The sequence below is a fragment of the Rana temporaria genome, chromosome 9 (assembly GCF_905171775.1).
Source record: "Rana temporaria chromosome 9, aRanTem1.1, whole genome shotgun sequence".
Lineage (NCBI taxonomy): Eukaryota > Metazoa > Chordata > Amphibia > Anura > Ranidae > Rana > Rana temporaria.
The window spans coordinates 110,791,472-110,816,144 of NC_053497.1; the positions used below are offsets into that span (position 1 = coordinate 110,791,472).

General features: G+C 42.4%; 1 protein-coding gene across 4 annotated transcripts; it reads right to left on the reverse strand.

The window, feature by feature from the left end:
- Positions 1 to 3,715: 3,715 nt before the first annotated feature.
- Positions 3,716 to 22,045, reverse strand: TMEM250 (transmembrane protein 250). Of its 4 annotated transcripts, XM_040324125.1 has the most exons (4): positions 21,896 to 22,045; positions 12,068 to 12,196; positions 5,346 to 5,396; positions 3,716 to 4,316 (listed from the first exon to the last, which is right to left on the reverse strand). In XM_040324125.1, the coding sequence occupies exon 4, from the start codon at positions 4,182 to 4,184 to the stop codon at positions 3,765 to 3,767; it is 420 nt and encodes a 139-aa protein (XP_040180059.1). In that variant the 5' UTR covers positions 4,185 to 4,316; positions 5,346 to 5,396; positions 12,068 to 12,196; positions 21,896 to 22,045; the 3' UTR covers positions 3,716 to 3,764. The 4 variants fall into 4 exon arrangements, with proteins under 4 accessions (XP_040180059.1, XP_040180061.1, XP_040180058.1 ...); XM_040324127.1 differs by lacking the exon at positions 12,068 to 12,196; XM_040324124.1 differs by lacking the exon at positions 5,346 to 5,396.
- Between the last annotated feature and the right edge of the window lie 2,628 nt (positions 22,046 to 24,673).

The following is a 24,673-nucleotide window of genomic DNA, read 5'->3' on the forward strand; positions in this document are numbered from 1 at the left end:
CGCTCATCCATTGCTTTTTTGGCCCTAACTGCAAAGGGGCCAGAGACAGCAGTAAAATTTGTCAGCACGTCCAAGACTTCTGTACTTCAAAGTGTATCTAAAAGTATCTAAAGTGGCAAAAGGCTCAGAACCTGTCAGGTTGATGTCACGGTTTATGTCCCAGCTGGAAGATTTACTTTGCGATATGTCCTAGTGACAGCTGTCACAGGGACAGAAAATAATGTGAAATCCAAAATATTACAGCTGTCATCAAGCAAGGTTTCCAAAAAGTGACACAGATGAGATTATCGCATTACAATAGCACCCACAAGTGGGTGGGATACATTAGGTAGCAAATGGGAACATGCTGTCCCTAAAGTTGATGCGTTGAAGACAGAAACTAAGGGCAGGCATAAGAATCTGAGCAACTTTGAAAAGGGACAAACTGTGAAAAGCCTTTAAATCCACTTTAACCCTTTCATGCTGGCGATACGCATATATATGGCCTCTCGGCTGGTGGGCCTGAACGCTGAGCAGCTGCATATATGCAAACTAGAATGTGAACAGAGCTGTGCGAAGAGCGCGGGTCTTGCACGCTCATGGAGCAGTTACCAGCAGCTAATGAAAAGCTCTCGATCATGAGCTTTCTGAGCATGTGACCGCTTTGACAGCCAATCACAGTGGTCACATGATCAGAAACCCTGTCCTGCTTCCCGGCATCAGAAACCTCTTAAAGGGCTGGGAGGCGCTGGCGTTAAGGGGGTAAAGTAAAACTAAAAAGGCACAGTTTTTTTATATTTTTGAAGGGAGGGTTATACTGTAAAGTGCATTTTTTGTCTTTTATGTCCCATTGAGGAGATCTCCCTGTGCTATAACCAAAGCAGGAAGTAAGAGAAAATCCCTCTAAAGTGAGGGAATCCCTCCTTGTCACCAGAGCTAGTGTGCCCATTGGTAGATATCCCCACTATTCCTGTTCTGGGGACAACCCACAATTTGGGCTTTTTTTTTTATTTTTTACTTTACTTTCAGTGATAATAGTAAACAAGACTAATATAGGAGGGTGATTCTTCCCAATGGGAGGCACAGACAGCAAAACAAAAATCTAATCCCTCTCCACAAAAAAAAAAAAAAAAGTTTTGCTTTGAGTTACACTTTAAATCTGGGTTCAATAGAAAGATGTCAGAGCAGATAGTGAATTGCAGTTTGTTGCATATGGAGCTGCATAGCCGCAGGCCGTATCCACAGTCAAAATAGCCTACAATGCCAACATCAAAACTGGAGCAACGGAAGAAGGTAGCCTGGTTTGATAAATTCATGAATGATTTGAAGAACTCGAGAGTTTGAGGTGTTGAATTGGTCGTTTACAATTTCCAGATTGTAATCCAATTGAGCATCTGTGGGATGTGCAAGATAAACAAGTCTGATCTATGGAGGCCCTACCTCGCAACTGTACAGAAATTAAAGCATCTGCTACTGACCGCTTGGTGCCAGATACCACAGCATAGCTTCAGATGTTTAGTGGAGTCCACACCTTGATGGATGGTTAAATTGTTAATGCCGATCCGTTAAAAAATGTGTGGTATTAGGGTGAGTCGATCTTCTGAAATTATATTGGCCCTGCATAATAGGGTCAGCTTAGATGCAAACAGTGCTTTAAGGGTTTCTAAAGTTGAAAGCTGCATTTAAGGTTAAAAAAACTCCCTTTCATTGTTTGCTCCCTCCTCTCCCTAAATACTTACCTGTTTGGAACCAGCACTGTGCCTGTCTGCAGAAGAGCTGCTCTTTTTCACTTTCTGGTCTCGCAGGACAGATTGATAGCATTTGATAGCCATTGGCTCCTGCTGCCGTCAATAAAATCCAGTTAAGAGGAAGTGGGGCCAAGCCCCTGTGTGTGTTTATGGCACACACAGTCGCACTCAAAGCACTTGGATGAGACTAGCCCAGCATGCTGGTGGGGGACCCCAGGTGAGGAGGCAAGGGACTGCTCTGTGCCATACCAGTTGACAGAGCAGTTGTATAAACCGATTTGTTTTTTTTAACATTTTAGGTAAAAACATTTGCCCCTTTAGAGTCACTTTAACGCAGCTCCCTCCCAAATATACAGCATTTTGATTATATATATTGATTAAAAAATATATATATATAAATTCAGTAGTAAGCAAAGGTCCTTACATAAGTAAACTGCATAAATGGCCAAAAAACCTAACATGTTTGAAGAACGAGCTTTGATGGGGCATTCATCAAAATCAAGGAAATACATAATCTACACAGTTCAATTTACATGAGTGTAAACATATGCAAAAGGCTATACAAAGTCTGTAAAGATCACCTCAACTGTACTCGCTAGCAAAAATAAAATCTCTTGTATTTGAGCTTATAAAAAAAAACTGCAGCAAAAGGCAAAATAGTGATGAGGCATTTGCTTTCACAATGTAACTTAGGCTTGAATAGGATGACTTCTGACATAATGCTATATGCAGCATGGTACTAAAAGAGAGTCTGTGGAAGAGAACTAGCTGCTATTGCTGCATGTAAAAGGTGTAGGCTCTGGATCTGTCATTCCAATACTGGGTTGATTAGGTAAGGAAGCAGTGATTAACTTGACAGACCCAGGGCCGGCAGGGAATTGGTTTGGGTTTGCAAAAAGGAACACTACTTGAGTTCTTCCATTTTTTTCATAGCTTTTCTAACCTATACACTAGAGCTGCACGATTCTGGATAAAATGAGAATCACAACTTTTTTGCTTAGAGTAAAGATCACGATTCTCAGGGTAACAACATCTTTTACGCTATACAAAAAAATTGGGCCAACGTTACTTTTTTTTTGTATTTATTAATTGAGGTGTATTTTTTCCCTAAACAACTGTGTTTGAAAGCCCGCCTCGCAAATACAGTGTGACATAAAATACTGCAACAACCACCATTTTATTCTCTATGGTCTCTGTTAAAAAAAAATATATACACAATTATTGGTGGTTCCAAGTAATTTTCTAGCAAATAAATACTGATTTTAACTTGTAAGCAACAAGTGTCAAACTGACCTCATTTACAGGCTGAAGTTCATCCCTTTGATCTCTAAAAGAACATACAGATACAAGGTTTTTTTTTTTCTTTTGCTTTCAGCAGTTGCTTTTTTTTTGACAGCTGTGAGCAGTTTACATGTAAATACAATTTACATGTAATCGACATAAACAGACAAAAAAAACGAACGACAAAGAAGACAGGACAGAACTGTTTACTCCTTAGAACACCCAAACTGTCACTATGAATTTAATGCAGACACACTAAAAAGGTGCTAGCATGTACCCTGCTTTCTGGGAGCCCTGGGACATTCTAACACGCAACTTTACCAAAAAGTCAAGTGCTGGCCTGCCCACTCACACACCTTGTTGGACACTGTGGCTGCCCATCACTTTGAACAGCTGATATTCTAAGAGATGGGCCAGAGCTTCACTTTCTTAGGAAATATCAGATTTCCCAATTTAGACCACCACAGTGGGGGAAGCTTCTGCAGCGTTTGAGAATCTATGACAAGATATGAAGAAGTATCGGAGCACGCCGTCCTTTAATTTATGCTGGCAGTTTAGGGGCTGTAAGCAACAGCTAGGATTACTTGAAATTATTGACTTATCCAGCTAGACTACTGCCTGCCTTCCTGATGTGTAGTTACATGCATTTATTATAAAAAAAAGTGCACTTTTGCATCAATAAATAAAAGAAAAAACACAAGAACAGCTCATACTTCATCTGCCAAGAAGCAGTGTTCTTCATCGGCATGCATTTATTTACATATCTATAAACACCATAAAACACCAGCCGAGTCCACCGACAAGCAGCATGGTTACATGAATCCCATAAATAAGCAGTTCGTTCAAGAGGCTAAAGTCGACCCGCCTCCGCCCTAGCAGCAGCAGGATGATGGACAGTTTGTACTGTAAGCGTAGGAAAATTCGGATGCCAAGATACTGAAGGCAAAATAAGATCGAGAGTGCCACCCAGAGGATGGAAGTGAAAAGGCTGCAGCTGAAATACAGCAGGAAGCGGATGAATCCATACATCCATCTGGACTTTAGGTAGATGTCAAAGTTGTTGTACTTGGTGCGCACCAGGTGCGTGGTCCGGACAGGTCCACAGGCGGAATGCAGGCAGGTAGTGTGGGGGCCGTGGAAAGAGCGAACACGCCGGGGAATGGGGATTACAGGCATCGGGCACCCTGGCGTATGCAGAGTCGCAGGGGAGGGCGTAGTAGGTTCATATCACCAGATTGGCGGGTTGCCATGAAACTGAGAGGAAAATAAATAAGGGACAAGGGTCTGGAAATCCAGCATCATCCTTACCTAGAAAAGGAGAAAGGTCTTAAAGCAAAAACTCTGGCTTAGATCATACTGTCTTCATTTATTACAATTGTAACATAACTACCACGTAATGTAAATGTCATTAGCCACTTTAAGCTGTAAATGCACAACATACACATCAACAATTTATCATTTTAAGGTTTCTGAAAACTGGCTATACTTGCATCACTTTTTCAAAAATGTAAAAAGGTGCTTTAAAGCGACACATGAATGAAATGCAATTAAAGAGTGCCAACTGAAGTTGCGGAGAAATGTCTTTTATGGATAATCTACGTCATTTTAAATTCATAAATAAAGCAAATCCATTTTAGGGGCCAGCAAAACACTCCAATGGATAATCCATAATAGATAATTTCCAGTACTTTTAGTGGCACTAGTTACCCTAAAACCATTAATCAAAAGCCAGAAGTTCTATTGTTCCTGGGCACTTTGGAATTAGGAGCCGTTTACCAACAAACAGCACTCAAAGATGTGAACAATTTCAATCAAAGATAATGTTACGTGATCCAGAAATACCTCCTAGCCTTCAGAGGATATGAAAACTAAATAAGGCTTATACGCAAGTATTTTATGCATTTTTTTTAGGTTTTGGGACAGATAAAAAAAAAAAAGTAGTACAGTAAAAAAGCCAAATTTTGTTCTATAGAGCTGCACTTCATTTATACCTGTATTTGGAATGCGATTTTAAAGTTCCTTGCCACATGTTTTTGGAAACTGCTTACACACATGAATGTGTTTTATACAGGACCTCGGTCTCCTAAAGCGCTGCAAAGAAGCTGCTTGCAGGACTTTTTTTGACGCCCTGCCAGCGCAGCACCTCAGTGTGAAAGCACTCTGGCTTTCACATTGAGATTGCAGATAAGGCTTCTTTCAGGCGCTTTTTTTTTTGCGTTAAAGCACTTGAAAAACGGCCCAGTGTGAAAGGGGTCTAAAGGAAAACTGGCTGAACAGAATTACAATTTTTTTTGTCTGCGTACAGTTCCACTTTTAAGCCCAACTTTAGGTGATTACCTGGTAACTTTTTTTTTGCCATGAATTTGTCAGAATAGTTCACTAGCCCACCTGCAGAAAACCCAAGATCAGAAAATGTAAAAGGCTGCCAAGAGCCATTACCTTTCATTGATAGCAAGATGAGTGACAAACCCCGTCTTGAAGGATTTATGGAAAAGGATTTATCAGGTACTAACTCAGGTTTTCCCAAATCATCCTCCATGACGGTTCACTAGAGGGAATAGCAAGTTGTTACCTAAAACACCTTCCTCCCGAAGGCTTGATCTTGGATGGAATGGAGCTCAACGTGGAGCTTTAGTCTAGAAATGAAGTCCCGAGAGATTACTTGATGTCTGCCCCTTTTGCAGGTATAGCTACGTAAAACATAAAAAATAAGCGCCTATACTGTGGAACCTCGGATTGCGAGTAACGCGGTTAACGAGTGTTTCGCAATACAAGATTTTTTTTTCCAAAATTCTGACTCAGTTTGCGAGTGTTGTCTCGTGAAACAAGCAGGATTCAAGCCCCTGGGGTGTGCAGTACTGCATCTAGTCAGAGGTGCGGGGGCGCCAGTGACACTTGGAGTCCACATGCGGTATGGCATGCAATAGAAGTCAATGCGGAACAAATTATCTTAGTTTCCATTGACTTCTATGGGGAAACTCGCTTTGAAATGCGTGTGCATTGGATTGCAAGCAGTATCCTGGAACGGATTATGCTCGTAATCCAAGGTTTCACGGTACTGTTTAAAATCCAGTAATGCACTGTCTCATTCTGCTTTGCGCATGTTCAGTTGTTCTCTCTTCTGTGATGAAAATTAGAGCCACGAAAGCCCGATCTGCTGGCAGTCAGAAGATTTACTGCTGCTCATGGGCTCTGAGCTTCAATGGAAGCCTCTGGCAAGAAGAAACAGGAACAATGCTAAAGGCAATTTACATGTCTTGTAGCCGGGAAGTGGAGTACAGGGGACACCAGTGCGAGAATATGTGGAAGTGAACCATGACCTCATTAGAACAATTTCCATATGAAGAGAAAAACCTGAAGGAACTGGAGAAATTCAGTCTGCAGAGATCCCCAGTTATCAACACTGCTGGCGATATTTGGAGAGTGTCCACATCTAGGCTTTCCATCCATCTTCATCTACGGTCACACCGACACCGGAAAAACCTTGAGAAAAAAACTCTAGAGATCTTTCTCACTTTTGGTACACGATCTATGCTAAACCCCCGAATGTTCGGTGATTTGAGTTTACCTGGTTCACCTTCTGTCCAACTCCTGTGAGCTGCTGCTGGACACAGATCTGGATAGTGATCAACATAACAGGCTTATCCAAGCTTGCCTGTTGGTAAGCGCGCAATTCATGTGGTGGAGGTGCACGTTTGCTGGTGGTGTTCCTATTGAGAGTTCATCATTTTTATTCACATGCAATAATCAGTGGCGTTTCCCAATAAGGATTCATTTCTATTTGTATGGGAAAATTGGGCCATTCCTCTAGGATACTGGCCCAATACTGAGGACTGTTTACTTTATTATTTTTAGTGGTGTACTAATTGCAATTTTTTTTTCTTTTGACTCACAATTATTTGTTTGTTCATCTTTTTTTTTTTTAACAAGAAATTATTCATTTTTCTTTAGCGCAGCTTCTATTTTTAATCTCCAATTTACAGCACACACTAAATTTGGTAGCGTATATATTATTGAAAAATGCATGTTGCTTGCTAAAGAACATCATATATTTTAATTAAGTTGTTATGGGTAAAGGTCTGATGAGTGCTTAATAAATGTGTTAATGGTAGTTCACGTGACTGCTTTACAGATCTGCTCAACAGAGACACGGTCTCTTTTTTTAGGCACCGTTTTGTAGGTTATGTTAATCTCTAGACAGATCCAGCTCACAATGAATACTGTGGATGTTTTATTTCCTCTTAGGTTCATCAAGACTATAAAGAGGACCTTGTATTTTTTTCACAACTGGAAACTCTTGGTGCATTGGAGCATGCAACTTCTAACGTCTAAGGAGGCAAATTAGTTTGATAGGAGCATCTGTAATTAAGAGGGGTGTTTGAAAGTCTATTTAATACTATCTGAAGGTCCCAAGTAAGTATTATAAAGGACCTTTAAAAGGTTTATGCCTAAGCTTTAAAGAAATGCCTGACTGTAGGGGGGTGGGGGTTTCATTGGGAAAACACTGATGGGGCCTCAGCATGGGCTTTGATAGTGTTGGAAACTAGACCCTTACCACACCTTTGTAGGAAAACCCAATAGTAATTGAACTCTTGTAGTTTGGGTTGTTAACGTGGGCCCAGAATGACATTCAGGCCTAGCCCAACCTTTGCCTTTAATTGTCATCTATTCAGAATCCATGCTAACAATTTCCACTTCAACAGATGAGGGTGTAGGACTTAGTGTTGTGACAGGCGAGCCTTCCCGTTCAGGAGAAGCATACAGGGGGGGGGGGGTTCTGCCATCCTCAGGGGGATGGAGTACCAGGCCCTCCTCAGGCATAGGGGGGGGCAATCAGGACGATTATGAAATGCTCGTATTAACTTCCTCAATTACCTTGCGGGCTAGAGCATACAGCCCCGATAGGTTCCCTTGTGGATTCAAAGAGAAAAACGTTTGTATTTTCGTCTAATTGAAGATGTTCCCATCTCATCACTAGTAAATGTAATATCTGCTGGTGTAGGGCCCATTTTCCTTGTCCGATTTAGGTTTGGGCTCAGTAAGATTTCTACGTTTTCTTTCCTCTGGATATGAATATTGTGGCCAAGCTTTCTTCTGTTCAGGTCATTATGAGATTGACCATATTCAGAAGTGTCTTGGACCCTGTACCCCCTGGCGATTTAGGTAGGACACCGTCATAATCTTGTCCGACAGTATCAGTACATGTTTTGTCAAAATTCTGGGGGGTCTAAATGCTTCCCCCACTGCCTGGTGTTCGCTTGTCATTTGATGATTGTAAGGCAAAAAGGGGAGGTGGCTTGGGCAGGGTTGTTAATGAAGTGGTGGACTCCTGGTGCTGGCACCCATACTAACTTTCAATTGCATTGGGTAGCACCATAGGCAGAAGGCAGAAAGCACAAGAACCAAAGGTAATGGCTCCCGTGAGCCTTTCAAGCACTCTGATCCTGGGTTTCCTGCAGGTGGGTGGAGACATCACCCTAGTGAACCATTCTCAATGAGGATTTTATTTTCTAAATAGGTTCCTTTAAGCTAGTGCATTGTTGGTTCACTTACCTTTTTCTTCGATTTCCCTTCTAAATATTTTTTTTCTTTGTCCGAATTTCTCACTTCCTGTTCCTCCTCAGTAAGCTTGTCCCCATCATCCGAGCCGTTCTGGCTGGGGGTAAGTCAGCGTGCTCACCCCCTCCATTGGGACTGCGTCTCTCCGCAGGGATGTAGTCCCAGGGGGGGGGGGGGCGAGCATGCTGACTAACCCCCAGCCAGAAGGGCTCGGATGATGGGGGCAAGCTTACCGAGGAGGAACAGGAAGTGAGAGTTTCAGACAAAGAAAAAAAACATTTAGAAGGGAAGCTAGCTTAAAGGAAGCTATTAAGAAAATAAAAAACGAACCTTTACAACCCCCTTTAATATGAGACTACTTAGGACAGAATGAGCCTTACCAGCACTTTTGCAAAAAAAAAAAAAAAAAAAAAAGGAACAAGCTCCTAAGTATTTGATATTATGTAGCTTTATTTTTATGCTACTGAATTGCTGCTTTAGAAGAGAAGTGTAGACAAAAAGCTAAATAAACATATGAAATGCACATTTGTCAATTATCCTGCCTGCCAAAAATGCATAATCCTGTTGAACCAGTTTTCTAATCCAGGAAAGCTCTGACAGCTGACTTTTCTAAACTGTAGTTGAAGAAATATAGCTTGGTCAAGGCTGTGATTGAACAGCTTACTGGTGGGGTGTTCCACATGCTTTCTCCTCCAATCAGAAAAACCCTAATGCGATCGGACACTCCAACAACAAAACCGTGGATTTTTTTCCCGACGGATGTTTACTCAAACTTATCTTACATACACAGTCACACAAATGTTGTCTGAAATTGCGAACGTCAAGAGCGCAGTGACGTACAACACTAAAACGAGCAGAGAAAAATTAAGTTCAATGATTCAGAGAATGCGTCGAATTGTGTACACACAGTCGGACTTTCCGACAAGAATTTTTGTTGTCGGAAAAATTGAGAATCAGCTCTCAAACATTTGTTGTCGGAATGTCCGATTGGGCATACACACGGTCGGATTTTCCGACAACAAGCTCACATCGAACATTTGTTGTCGGAATGTCCGATTGGGTGTACGCGGCATAATTGTTACAAGCAGTCCCTTACGAACACTCGAGTTACGAACACTTGAGTTACGGCACAAGCGGCCTCAATGCCAGACGCTTGTGCTCTACGCTAGTCCTGGATACCTCCGAGCAGCTATTCTTGCAGCGCCGCACTGCAGTACTACATGTACTGCATGGGCAGAAGAGCCCCAGATAACATAACTGCATTACCAGAAGCGCCCAGAACATCCCACATTCCTGCACAGGCTGAAGTCAGACTTAAAAATGCAGGTGCACAGGCTTCCCCCATTATGTGTCTTAGTAGTGAACATGGCAGGCTTGTACAATCACCTGCCCCACCCTTCCCCACTATGTGTCCTGGACTTATGGGCTCAAGTGCCAAAACCTCTAAGAGGAATAATAGCAGCAAGAGAGGAAAACCTGTCACCTGCTCTATGCTATCATATAATAGGGATTATTAGCCCTCTTATAATAAAACTTTAAAATTAAGTTAAAAAAAGGGGGGGGGGGGGGGAATACCCTCCAAAAAAATCAAAAGCTCCCACACCCACGAACTTATGAATGCAACGCATAGGGTTTGCATGCATATAAAAAAATAAATAGAAAAATATATTGCGGTGCATGCCAGAGTGGGAGCAATAGTTTTAGGGCCATCAATTATAGTTAACTCTAAATTGATAAGCTTTATAGACTTTTAAAAATCCACCTGTGGACAATTTTAAAGTATCCATTTTTGTTGCTTCACGTCAGCATGCAAATTTGAAGCCCCTTTCACACATGCTGTCCGATCAGGTCTGCTTGTATGTTTTTCAGGTGGACCTGACTGGACACTCCATTCACCTTTATGGAGCGACAGATGTCATCGGTGACATGTTCACTGATAACCGCTGCTATCCGATCCGGTCCGCCTAATCCAGACGGATGGAGATCCTATTTTCCATCCGTCTGGCGAATCGGATGGAATAGTTTTCATGTCAGTTTTCATCCAATTCCATCCGAACTGCTGGCATCCGATCTCCCCATAGAGGAGAACGAGGCTCTGACAGGTTCGTCTCTGCACAGTGAGTGGAGACGGACCCGTCATCTGCCTGCTCAGCAGGGATCAGCGGATAGATCCCTGCTGAGCAAGCGCATACCGTCAAAAAGGACAAGCCCCGTGTGAAAGGGGCCCAAGTTATTTGATATATTTTTACTCAACATAGTCTCATCTTTTATGTTTTACACAACATGGAGATTATATTGTGTTTGAGCACTAAATAATGACTGTATTTTTTAAAAGATATTAACTTGTATTTTTACTGAAAATAATGACTTGATTATTTGAGTAGCGCAAATATCATGTAACATTTCATAATCTACAGAGTCTCCGATTTCATAAAATATATAATGTTTTAGGGTTTAACCTCCCTGGCGGTATGATTCTTTCAGAAAAAACATGCTGAAAGCGGTACCATTATTTGCAAGGAAATTCGGCGTTTTATATTGTAGGTCTGTCATTTTTAGAAATAACTCACTTAAATCTGACCAAACAAGATTCTAATAGGCATCCCGGGTATGACATTTTTTTAAAAACAAAATTATAAATTATAATATAATAAATAATTATAAATAATTATAACAAATAATAATATAATTATAATAAAAATTATTCAATAATGTAATCAAATCAAAATCACTGAAATTTGCTCAGTTGCAGAATTGTTGCTGTCATTATTTTTTTTTTTTTATGACGAATTTCCCCACAAATCGCTATCGCACAATTCTGCAAGTGATTATAATTTATTATCGCTGTTTTTTAGCTGATCTAAAACTATTTTTGACATAAAGGGACACTTTTGGTTGCTATGGACAATCTACAGTTTGCAGGGAGAAAGAAACGTTTTTATTATATAAAATGACATGCATGACACAGGACAGACCACTAGGGACAAGGGGGGTGTGTTTTTTTTACATACAGTACTGTAATCTATAAGATTACAGTATACTGTATGTATAGTGTTTGTTTACTTTTTTGAATTTGGCGCCGTTCTCCGTCCCCGTGCGTCGTAACGTCGCAGGGAACGGAGATCGGCGTCACACGGAGGCACTGTGTGAATCGAGCGAGGTCCTGCTCGCTCACACAGCGCGGTGGCATCGCTGGATCCAGGGACAAGGTAAGTAAAACTCCCTGTACATCCAGCGAGGCGAGCCCGAGTCTGACTCGGGGTTACCGATCCTAGCCCAAAAATCTCACCCCGAGTCAGACTCGGGAACACCGCCCAGGAGGTTAAAGTGTACATTTTATTACGTGTGTGCAAAATGAAAAAAAAATGGCTCCGGCAGCAAAAGGTTAAAGTGAACCTGTTCTTTCCCAGGTAGGACAAAGCAACAGGTTAATTTTAATATCCCCTTCCCAACAGAAGATACTTACCTTAAATTTTCTAACCTTTTTCCCCATTACACACCTTTTTCTCTGCAGTCTTCAGGCCATTCTATTACGTCAGTCTAGGAGTAATGTGTGCCCAGGCTACGTGATGTCCATAACAGCCTGGATTCACAGGAAGTGCGTTGAATGGCCCTGGCCATCATTTAACCTGGGAGAGACCAGCGATGCAAGAAGGAGAAGAAAGTAAGGGTCAGTGCCAAAAAGTGGAGCGTTTGGCTATATTTTTCTTTTTTTAAAACAGGAAGGGGTTATAATTAAAAAGAAAATGCTAAACTGAGTTTAGTTTTAAAGAGGGCTTTTCCCCCACATCCACATAACAGTCCTGGGTCAATCACCACAGTAACACAAAGGCAAACACATGCTTCTTCATACCCGGAAGTAATGGGTATTTTCTTCTCTCCGGGTAGTTGAAGGGAGTGAAGAAAAGCGAGTATGTGCTATGCGGGGGTTAAAAGCTAACCAATTGTGCCAAGAATTGAAGATGCACAGATTTCTGTTGGCTATGCTTAAATAGTTTGTCTCATATTTTGAAGGACCTGACAGCAGGGTGGATTTGATTTAAAAATCATAATTTTTAAACACTACAGTCCCAATCCTATTTCTGAGATATGGTTTTTTTGAAAGTTAAATTACTTAAAACCCTCAAACATTATATATATATTTTTTCTAACACCCTAGAGAATAAAATGGCAGTCGTTGCAATACTTTCTGTCACACCGTATTTGCGCAGCGGTCTTACAAGCGCACTTTATTTGGAAAAAAAAATACACTTTTTTTAAATAAAAAATAAGACAACAGTAAAGTCAGCCCAATTTTTTTTATATTGTGAAAGATAATATTAAGCCGAGTAAATTGATACCCAACATGTCACACTTCAAAATTGCGCCCACTCGTGAAACGGCGTCAAACTTTTACCCTGTAAAATCTCCATAGGCGACGTTTAAAAAAAAATTCTACAGGTTGCATGTTTTGAGTTACAGAGGAGGTCTAGGGCTAGAATTATTGCTCTCTCTACCGATCGCGGCGATACCTCACATGTGTGGTTTGAACACCACTTTCATATGCGGGAGTTACTAACGTATGCGTTCACTTCTGCACGCGAGCTCGGCGGAACGGGACACATTTTAAAATTTATTCATTTTACCTTTTATTTTTTCACTGTGCTTCATAAAAAAAAAATAAAAAAAATGGCGTCACTTTTATTCCTATTACAAGGAATGTAAACATCCCTTGTAATAGAAAAAAGCATGACAGGTCCTCTTAAATAGATCTCATATTTACACTAAAATGCAATAAAAAAAAAAGAAATATAATAATAATAATAATAATAATAATAAAATGGCCCTTTAAGAGCTACGGGCGAAAGTGATGTTTTGACGTTGCTTCTGCCCTGCAATGACTTGGAGATGGGTGAAATCACTCGTCCCCATGTCAGGCTAGGGACAGGTCCAGGCCCCTCTCCCGCCGCCGATAAAAGTGATCTTGCGGCGAAGAGAGACCACTTTTATCTGAAAGCGAACCGCCGGCTCTTGAAGAGGATACCAGGGTTAAGGTATCTAGCTGCTACCATAACAACTGTATTCAAATTCAAAGACAGGGCATATATATAGTTGTCCGGCGGGAAGCAAGTGGTTAAAGAGCAATTGTCATCTCTGTCCTGCAGCAGCTCCTCTTCCTCCTCCTCCTCCTCGCTGTTGACTCACTGACAGTCCCATTCATGGCTGGTGATGCGGCAGTGACAACAAGGTGAGGGACGTGGCAGCAGCAGGTGAGTGGATGCCCGCTAACAGGCGCTGCCATGATAGATCTGAAATGACAGGTGCTCTTTAAATGTAAGGTAATATTTTTGCTGGTAGTTAGAATCTTTAATATTTGCAAACAAAATGAAGGTTTCCCATTTAGAATAATAAGCTGTCAGGTTAGTAAAACAGCGATATCAGAACCGATTGAATCATACAGTTTGTAGTGTACACAGATTTGCAAAACAATGGGATAAAGGAATATTCCTGATCTTTGTTTTATCTCATGGTTACTGTAAAATTGTGTAAATGCATCAACGCAGTGTAAATAATCTCAGTTTACAGAGCTTGGATTCATTGACCGAGTTACCAAAAATTAAAATATTGCAGAATATACAGCATTCATGCTATCAAGCTCCATTTCATGCTGAATAAACTAAATTATTAAATGTATCTGAAATAGAAAACTATCTTTAGATTTTTACTCCAAAAGCATTTTAATAAAATAAAACTTGATAAAAATCAAAACAAAATCAATATTTTTTTTAAAAATAAAAATAGATTGATTTATATCCACCCTGCCTGACAGGGTCGCATTAAGTATATCCATTTAAAAGACACGGAACCCATGCCCTTTCAAGGAAAAGTGAGTGTCTGTAAATGGGCTAACCCTGACCCACTAATACTCACCTTGCCAGCTCTACCTGCCACTAATTTCTCTGCTAAGCCGCAGCTGGTAATAGTATTTAATTTACATATATACATGGGGTCCGCTTTGGGACTTTAAATGAGGCGAATAAGGTAAGCCAAAAAACATATCATGACACGTGCAACAAACTGTAATAAATCTACTTTTTAACCATCATGATATGTTTTTTGGCTTACCATATTCACCTCATTTAAAGTCCCATGGAGGACCCCATGTATACATGTATTGTAAGAGGGATGGAGCGAATGTTGGGGTGATACCAGACCTTATATTATGTTCCGTAGTATTTAATTTTTCCAGATTTAGGTTAGAGTCAACTGCTGGAGATTAAAGGATTTGGGATCTGGATTCACTGCAGTGCACTTCCTATAGCTGACTGCTAGCAGCTTAATGCTGCTCCACGATGAATCACAATTTTACTGTACAGTTGAGTCAAATGTTTAGCTATACTACTGTGTCCAGACTTTGTGTACAAAGTATTTGTTTTGCTTCCGACTTGGTTTTGTAAAACACTTTAAGCTATATAGAAAGCAGTAATTACATTTTGAAATGGACCATATGAAGAAAGATTCACTCATATTTTTTGTTGCTTATGCCATGTAATGCTTCCATCGCACTATGCAAGTTAATTAGAATGTGATGTAAACATGGGGAAAAGGAACAGTGAATGCAAGGCACTTCTTTGCTGAAAAGCATATTGTGAATGGCTTTCATTTACTTTATAATCTCACATTTGCTAACTCTAACAGAGAAAAGCCAGACGCAGATCAATAAAAGCAAGCAATAATCCCGATTATGAGCAGTACTCGAAATTATCATGCTGTTAAAGAAATCCTCTGGGTGATAAAAACCCCCTCCTTGTCAGAAAATATTCAACCGACTAGTTTTAAAGAATAACGCCACCACAAACAAATTCTATTTTTGGACGGCGTAGCTGCTTAGCTTTTTAAATACAACATATTAGGCCTCATTTAAATGGGCGTACCCATGTGAAGGGCGGTCTTTAATTGCCTGGGAGGCACAGGGGTGTACAGGCAGCCTGTTCAAATCAATGACAGGTGGTGGGGTGCACATCCTGTACATCTGTGTGGGTCCGATGCCCAGATCGGAATGCAGTCTGTCTGCACCCCAATACGTGCATTGGACCCGTATGGATGTGTACAGAAGGTCCATGCAGACAGCCATCTGTCATTGATTTGAAAAGACTGCCTGCATGCAGAACTACAAGTGGGGGGAAGGATCAAAAACCCTATCATTTTATGTTTTCCGGTCTTTGCAAGGTTTCCCTTTACGCAATGTCCTGGATATACAACAGGAAGTCACAGGATCTCTCAACAAATTATGGCGAATCCCCTTGAGACAGCCGTCACCAGAACGGATGTTCCCATTGGAAGATCACGCCTCCCCTCTTGTTCTGGGGACAACTGTAAAAATTATGTATATCCCATCACTTTGTGTTTGTGACAATGGTCACCAAAATAAAGAGGGTAAAACTACAGTGCCGAGACACAGACATCAATAAAATATTGTCAGGGGTTCTAACGCTTTGCTACTTTATAAAAATAAATTGTTTGGGCTATACATATTCTTAACCGCACCTAAACCCAAATAGACAATTGTAGTGTATTGCAGCTGACAAACAATGATAGAGGTGGCTGCAATATATTTTTTCTCTTTTTACCCATGAATCTGGTCAATAACACACTTCCGCTTTTAGGGTGGCAATACTCCTCCACTATGGCCACCCCTGGACAGTGGCATTGTCAGCATGTAGAGAGGGTAGCGTTAGATGGATTATTAGATTCAGATAGACTTTACATAAGTGACTAGCAACCTAAAGCCCGTTTTCTGGCAAAAACAAACCCCTCTCACTACCCCTTAGCCGATTGCCAAAACGTAAAATAAAAACCCTATCAAAATACCCTTTTTACTTACCTAAGCCTGCGGTCACCTAACTTTCAGGTCCCGATCCTTCATTACTCTTGTTTTTTTTTTTCCTGCTGGAGTCCTTCTTCAGGTGTCTAGATCACTGTCTGCATGAGGTGGACATTTTCTATTAGCTTTCCAGCGGCAGGAGACAAAAGAGGACCAACGTCCTAATTTTTGCAACATATTTGGAAAGTACAGAATCACAGTATATATAAAATAATATGCAAAGTGGTTGGAGGGAAGCTTCAGAATGGCATAGATGTTTTTATTACAATTCATGTGAGCAGACTGCAGTTCCTCTTTAACAACTTAAGGACCGCTGCACGATGATATACGTCGATAAAATGGCACAGCTGGGCACAAGGGCGTACATTTACGTCCCCTTTAAGAGCACAGGGTGCTTGCGACCCGGTCCTCTCCTCCGTGACCGTCCCCATGGGAACAGTGGACCCGATCACCGCCGGTGTCCCGCGATCGGGTCACAGAGAGGAAAATTGGGGAGAAGTAAGTGCGAAAAAAACTCTCCCCGTGCTTCCTAGTGTGACTGTCACTGATCGTCTGTTCCCTGTGTTAGGGAACGACGATCAGTGACGTCACACGCACAGCCATGCCCCCCACAGTAAGAACACTCCCTTAGGGCACACTTAACCCCTACAGCGCCCCCTCCTGGTTAACCCCTTCACAGACAGTGTCATTTTCACAGTAATCGGTGCATTTTTATAGCACTTTTCACTGTGAAAATGACAATGGTCCCAAAAATGTGTCAAAAGTGTCCGATATGTCCGCCATAATGTCGCAGTCACGAAAAAAAAATCACTGATCGCCGCCATTACTAGTAAAAAAAATTATTAATAAAAATGCTATAAAACCCATCCCCTATTTTGTAAACGCTATAACTTTTGCGCAAACCAATCAATAAACGCTTATTGCGATTTTTTTACTAAAAATATATAGAAGAATATGTATCGGCCTAAATTTTTTTTTTATATATATATATATTTTTGGGGATATCTATTATAGCAAAAGGTAAAAAATAGTTTTTTTTTTTCAAAATTGTCGCTCTATTTTTGTTTATAGCGCAAAAAATAAAAACCGCAGAGGTGATCAAATACCACCAAAAGAAAGCTTTTCGTGGGGAAAAAAGGACGCCAATTTTGTTTGGGAGCCACGTCGCACGACCGCGCATTTTTCACTTAAAGCGACGCAGTGCCGAATCGCAAAAAGGGGCCAGGTCCTTTACCTGCATAATGGTCCGGGGCTTAAGTGGTTAAGACATTGCCACTTCATTTTTTTTTGTGCAAACAATTCCTAGAAAAGTTCTACCTGAATTACGCACCCTATGAACTAAGCATCTGCACTTTGCTAACCAGAGATTTAAAACATTTGGAATTAATGCAAGATTGGCAGAACACTTTTTATGATCTGTGAAATTTCAGCAATGGAAATTTTAAAGAATTCTTGTCAGGTAAATGAAATTGCTGACAAAGCTGGACCTGCAAAAGAAGAAATGAAATACTTGCCTCTACTGCTGCCCAAACCACCGAATGTCTGCAACATTGAAGAGAAATCTGTCTCTGAAGTCTGCTGGAAAACTGACACCCCTGGATGCTTGACCTCCTGATCCCCCACTGTGCAAACGATTCCACCTATCAACCTACCTGTTACTTCAGGACACAAAAGTGTTGCAGAGGTCAGTGGGAGGAACCACTTAGCACAGCGGGGGACACAGGAGATCAATGCACTGTGATGTGTTGGTTTCTTAGTAGACTTCCTAGAAAGATTCTTCTTCAAAGAGGTGGCGTTCGGCAGCGCAGGCAGAAGAAGTGGTATTTACTATCCTTTCCTGCAGGTAGAGCTTTGAAGGACCTGACAAGTTCAAGTATAACTATATCTTAGAGGTATAGATTTGCCAGCAACTTTATTTACCCGACAGGGTTGTTTTAAGTATTTCACTATGCGACCTGCACCCCAAAGTCATCAGTTTCCACACAGCCTGAAGTGGTGAAGACAAACACCTCTCAATATGTATAGTTCATCTTGTAGTAGTAGAGTCATCTATGCCCTCTCCCTGCGTCAGGCAGGTAACCTCTTCAGGTCATGCAATCAGGTAACTGCTTTTTACATAATTCAGTCACAAACCTACCCCTCTTCCTTTAGACCTATGCGGTGGCTTCACCTTAAGTCATACAGTCAGGTCCACCCTCCCCATAATCAGGAAGCCAATCCTTAGTAACAAGCAAGTCACACAGTAAGATAACCACCACGCTCATTTATATCAAAAACATGTTAATCAGCATGGTCCAAACACAAGACCAAGGCAAAAAGCCTGGTTTTCAATCGAGCCCGGACATTGGGGTGCACTGTAAAAAAATAGAACATGTAGCATTTTATCCCAGTGCATTGCAAAGCATTACAACACAGAAAAGGCAAAAAAAGTTACCTCATGTGCTTAAAGCCAGGTACACATGTACCAAAAATCAACCGGTTCAGCAGGCCTGTGTGTACTCCTCTCGGGAAAACCAGCGCATGCAGCCAATGCCTGCATCTCTCATCTGCATATTCTTACTAGGGGAGCTCCCGCTGTCAGAAAACAATGGCGCAGCACTGGTGATCCCAGTGCCCATATCGCTTGTGTGGATGTGGGAATGTCACTTTTTTTTTTCGTTCAGCCAGCATGTATACCCTGCTTAAAGTGTCTGTAAAGGGTAGAACTTTTTCTTTTTTAAATCATCTCTATACTTACCTTCTGTGTGGGCTCAGGCAATATAAGGGGGGGGAGGGGGGTACTGATACCTAAACATTTCTTGCCATAATGCAAGGAATGCATCAAAATAAAAAAGAAGGTTTAATCTTTAGAACCACTTTAGGCCTGAGAAAAAACGTGCATCGACATACCCCGATTGTGTGGGACTGCCTGCATTTTCATAGTCCTGCAACTTCTTGCTCCTCTGCTCCTGTTACAGCATGCCCACAACTTATTAATATGCAAACTACTGCTGCCTTTGCATTTAAGCAAGCTGCCAATTGTTTGAAAGGAAAAAAAAAAAAGGAGCCAGCATCAGTATTCAAATATAATTGAGCTGCTGCATCTAAGTAGTACATGTTGTGGCTGGGAAAGGAGGGGGCTGTACTAGGGGAGTCTGCTAGTGTATTAGGTACGTCTGACAACTGCACTCTGTGCAATAACCATTCCTGAAACCCATTGCCTCCCTGAATTTACTCATGAGCCCTTCACACTCTGAATTGCACATTTCTGAGCCCTTCATTCTCTGTGTTAGGCACTCCTGGGGCCTGCACTCTGCACGTTATGTACTCCGGACCCTTGCTTAAGACACCTTTTACACTGAGGCAGTTTTCAGGCATTTTAGCACTAGAACTAGCACCTGTAAAGTGAATGAAAGCTGCCTCCCATGCCGCCTGAATGTGAAAGCCTGAGTGCTTTCACACTAGGGTGGTGCGCTTGCGGGACATTAGAAAAAGTCCTGCAAACAGCATCTTTGGAGTGGTTTGGGAGCGATGTATACCGCACTCTCAAAACGCCCCTGCCCATTGAAATGAATGGGCAGTGCTTCCGAAGTGCCTGAAAAGCAGTTCAGAAGCACCACAACACGGGTGTTTTAAACCCCTTCTTTGGGGTTAAATGCGCCCCACTAGCAGACAAAAAGCACCGTTTAAATAACGCTAAAGCACTGCTAACGTGATTGACGTTTTTTACGAACGGTGCATGCGCCGTCCGTGTACATATCCCAGTGTGCATTGCTCCAAAGTACGCCGTATTGGTTTCGACGTGAACGTAAATTACGTCCAGCCCCATTCACGGACGACTTTCGCAAACGACGTAAAATTTTCAAATTTTGACGCGAGAACGGCCGCCATACTTAACATTGACTAGGCCAGCTATTTGTTCGACTAACTTTACGCCGGAAAAAGCCATACGTAAACGACGTAAAAAAACGGCGCACGTACGTTTCTGAATCGGCGTATCTAGTCATTTGCATATTCTACGCCAAACTCAACGGAAGCGCCACCTATCGGCCAGCGTAAATATTGCACCCTAAGATACGACGGCGTAGGAGACTAAGTTACGCCGCTCGTATCTTAGCCTAATTTAAGCATATCTGGTTTCCAGAATACGCTTAAATTGAGGACGGCGTAGATTCAGAGTTACGTCGGCGTATCTACTGATACGCTTTCTGAATCCAGCTATTAGTACATTGTACTCCTGCCCTGGTACTACATGCACTAAGCTGGGTGACAGAACCCTAACCAGTTTTATTACACAGAATTTTTCCCACCTAAAAAAACCTCCAACCCATCAGCAGCCACCACAGAGGTCATGGTACATCAGTGTCCAATGATTTTCAAAAAATGTTATGACAAGTGTAAGGCTGACCGCATGTCAGCCTGTGTTTGTAGGAGGAGTCAGGCCGTATAAAGCCCACCCTCCTTTCACCTCCTCCGTGGACGTCTGATTTTATGACAAATGTTTTTGTTGCATAATTGATGTTTATATCCATTAGGTCCCTTTCACACAAATGCGGACCGTATGTCCGCTTTTTCATCCATCCGTTTATGGATGAAAAAGGGACATACATGTATCCCTATGGGATAGTGGGAGGCAGCGGATAAACATCCTCCGACACCCAATCTCATCGGTCTCCGCAATCCTCCGATTCCGCAGACGGAGGACCGCCCCTACGGGATCCGCATGCCCTTACTGTATTCTCTGCAAGAGCTGTTGGGTTGGCGCACTTAAAGAAAATGTATGAACTGAAAGACGTACCTACATAAACACTTTTATTAACCACTTCAGCCCTGGAGGATTTACCCCCTTAATGACCAGACCATATTTTGCGTCGCTTTAACTGACAATTGCGCGGTCATGCGACCCTGTACAAAATTCCCCCCACAAATAGAGTTTTCTTTTGGTGACATCTGATCACCTCCGCGGTTTTAATTTTTTGCGCTATAAACAATAAATATCCCAAATTAAAAAAATAAAATAAAATGTGTTCATCAGTTTAGGCCAATATGTATTCTTCTACATATTTTTGATAAAGAAAAAGAAAATAATTTGCAATAAGCGTATAGACTGGTTTGTGCAAAAGTTATAACGTCTACAAAATAGGGTATATATATTTATGGAATTTTTATTATTATTTTATGCGATTTACAAAGATGTGATGTTGATACACTGGGAAGGTTTTAGTGTCGCAAAGGTGTATAGGTGTGTACAGGGCCCTACAATAATGCAGTTTTGTTTAAGACACAGGGCTGCATGTCACCACACTGGCATGCTATGTGCAGTGACACAAGTGTTGTGCTTTGAAGTGACACATTCATCATAATGAGCCCGGTGACCCCTCACACCAGCCTCATAGTCAGAGGTCCCCTCTCCCACCACAGTCAGGTAACCCCCATTGTCAGTCCGGTGACTCTCCCACAGGCTTCCCTGTATCCCTGCACTTACACGGGGTTTCCGGCCCTCAGGAGCCCCGCAGTCTCCGGTCTTTCCATTCCAGGTGGTTCTCCAGACAGCCGGTATCACGCCCCCCCCGCATGATCCTGACAGCCCAGCAGGGTCCCTCACACTTCCTACTTCCGGGCCGCAGCTCTCGCGACATTCCGTTTCCTTGGATACCAATGGTGCGCGCTCCCGTTACCATGGAAACTGCCGCGCCAGACAGACCGTAGTCACGTGATATATGTGTGTGATATGTGTATATGTGTGAGAGGGGGCAGGGATGTATAGGGACCACTATATGCGTGTGAGAGGGGCAGGGATGTATAGGGACCACTATATGTGTGTGAGAGGGGGCAGGGATGTATAGGGACCACTATATGCGTGTGAGAGGGGGCAGGGATGTATAGGGACCCCTATGTGTGTGTGTGTGAGAGGGGGCAGGGATGTATAGGGGCCCCTATATGTATGTGAGAGGGTGCAAGGATGTATAGGGACCCCTATGTGTGTGTGAGAGGGGGAAGGAATGTATAGGGACAACTATATGCGTGTAAGAGGGAGCAGGGATGTATAGGGACCACCATATGTGTCCAAGAGGGGGCAGGGATGTATAGGGACCCCTATGTGTGTGAGAGGGGACAGGGATTTATAGGGACCCCTATGTGTGTGAGAGGGGGCAGGGATGTATAAGGATCCCTATATGTGTGTGAGAGGGGGCAGGGATGTATAGGGACCCCTATATGCGTGTGAGAGGTGGCAGGGATGTATAGGGACCCTTATATGTGTGTCAGAGGGGGCAGGGATGTATAGGGACCCCTATATGTGTGTGTGAGAGGGGGCAGGGATGTATAGGGACCCCTATATGTGTGTGAGAGGGGGCAGGGATGTATAGGGACAACGATATGTGTGTGAGGGGGCAGGGATTACAGGGACCCCTATATGTGTGTTAGAGGGGGCAGGGATGTATAAGGACCCCTATATGTGTGTGAGAGGGGGAAGGGATGTATAGGGATTCCTATAAATGTGTGTGAGGGGGCAGGAAAGTATAGGGAACTCTATATGTGTGTGTGAGAGGGGGCAGGGATGTATAGGGACCCCTATATGTGTGTGAGAGGTGGCAGGGATGTATAGGGACCCCTATATGTGTGTGAGAGGGGGCAGGGATTATAGGGACCCCTATATATGTGTGAGAGGGGGCAGGGATGTATAGGTATATGTCTGAGAGGGGGCAGGGATGTATAGGGATTCTTATATATGTGTGTGAGGGGGCAGGGATGTATAAGGTCCCCAATATGTGTGTGAGAGGGGGAAGGGATGTATAGGACCACAAAAACATCTAAAAAAGCCAGACAAGTTCTGGAAAAACATTCTTTGGACGGATGAAACTAAGATTAATCTGTTTCAGAATGATGGGAAGAAAAAAGTGTGGAGAAGGCTTGGAACAGCTTAAGATCCAAAGCACAGAACATCACCCGTAAAACATAGTGGAGGCAGTGTGATGGCATGGGCATGCATGGCTTCCAGTGGCACTGGGTCATTGGTGTTTATTGATGATGATGATTCAGTCTTTATTTTATTCTGGTGGCATACAAAGCAACAAACAGAAACTACCCAAATGACCCTGATCAAAAGTTTACATACCCTGGTCATTTAGGCCTGATAACATGCACAGAAGTTGAAATGGGGATTTGAATGGCTATTAAAGGTAACCATCCTCACCTGTGATCTGTTTGCTTGTAATTAGTGTGTCTGTATAAAAGGTCAATGGGTTTCTGGACTCCTGACAGACCCTTGCATCTTTCATCCAGTGCTGCACTGACTTTTCTGGATTCTAAATCATGGGGATATTAAAAGAATTGTCAAAGGATCTGCGGGAAAAGGTAATTGAACTGTATAAAACAGGAAAGGGATATTAATAGATATCCAAGGAATTGGGAATGCCAATCAGCAGTGTTCAAACTCTACTCAAGAAGTGGAAAATTAGGTGTTCTGTTGAAACCAAACCACGGTCAGGTAGACTAAATAAAATTTCAGCCACAATTGTGAGGAAAATTGTCCGGGATGCAAAGAAAAACCCACAACTAACTTCAGGTGAAATACAGGACTCTCTGAAAACATTTCGGGCCAGATTCACAAAGAGTTACGCCGGCGTATCAGTAGATACGCCGACGTAACTCGGAATCTAAGCCCGTCGTATGTTTAAGTGTATGCTCAAACTGAGATACACTTAAACCTGCCTAAGATACGCCGTCGTAGCTTAGAGTGCAATATTTACGCTGGCCGCTAGGTGGCGCTTCCATGGAGTTCGGCGTAGAATATGCAAATGAGTAGATACGCCGATTCACGAACGCACGCTTGCCCGTCGCAGTAAAGATACGCCGTTTTCTGTAAGAGGTATGCCGGCATAAAGATAAACATGCCCCCTAGGCGGCGTATCCAATGTTAAGTATGGCCGTCACAATTTGAAAATTTTACGCCGTTTGCGTAACTCGTCAGTGAATGGGGCTGGACGTCAATTACGTTCGCGTCGAAACCAATGACGTCCTTGCGACGTCATTTGGAGCAATGCACACTGGGATATTTTACGGACGGCGCCTGCGCAGTTCGTTCGGTGCGGGGACGTGCATCATTTAAATGATACACGCCCCCTACCTGCAGAATTTGAATTCCACCAGGTGATTTACGCTATGCCGCCGCAACTTTACAGGCAAGTGCTTTGTGAATAAAGCACTTGCCTGAAAAACTTGCGGCGGCGTAACGTAAATGAGATACGTTACGCCAGCAGAA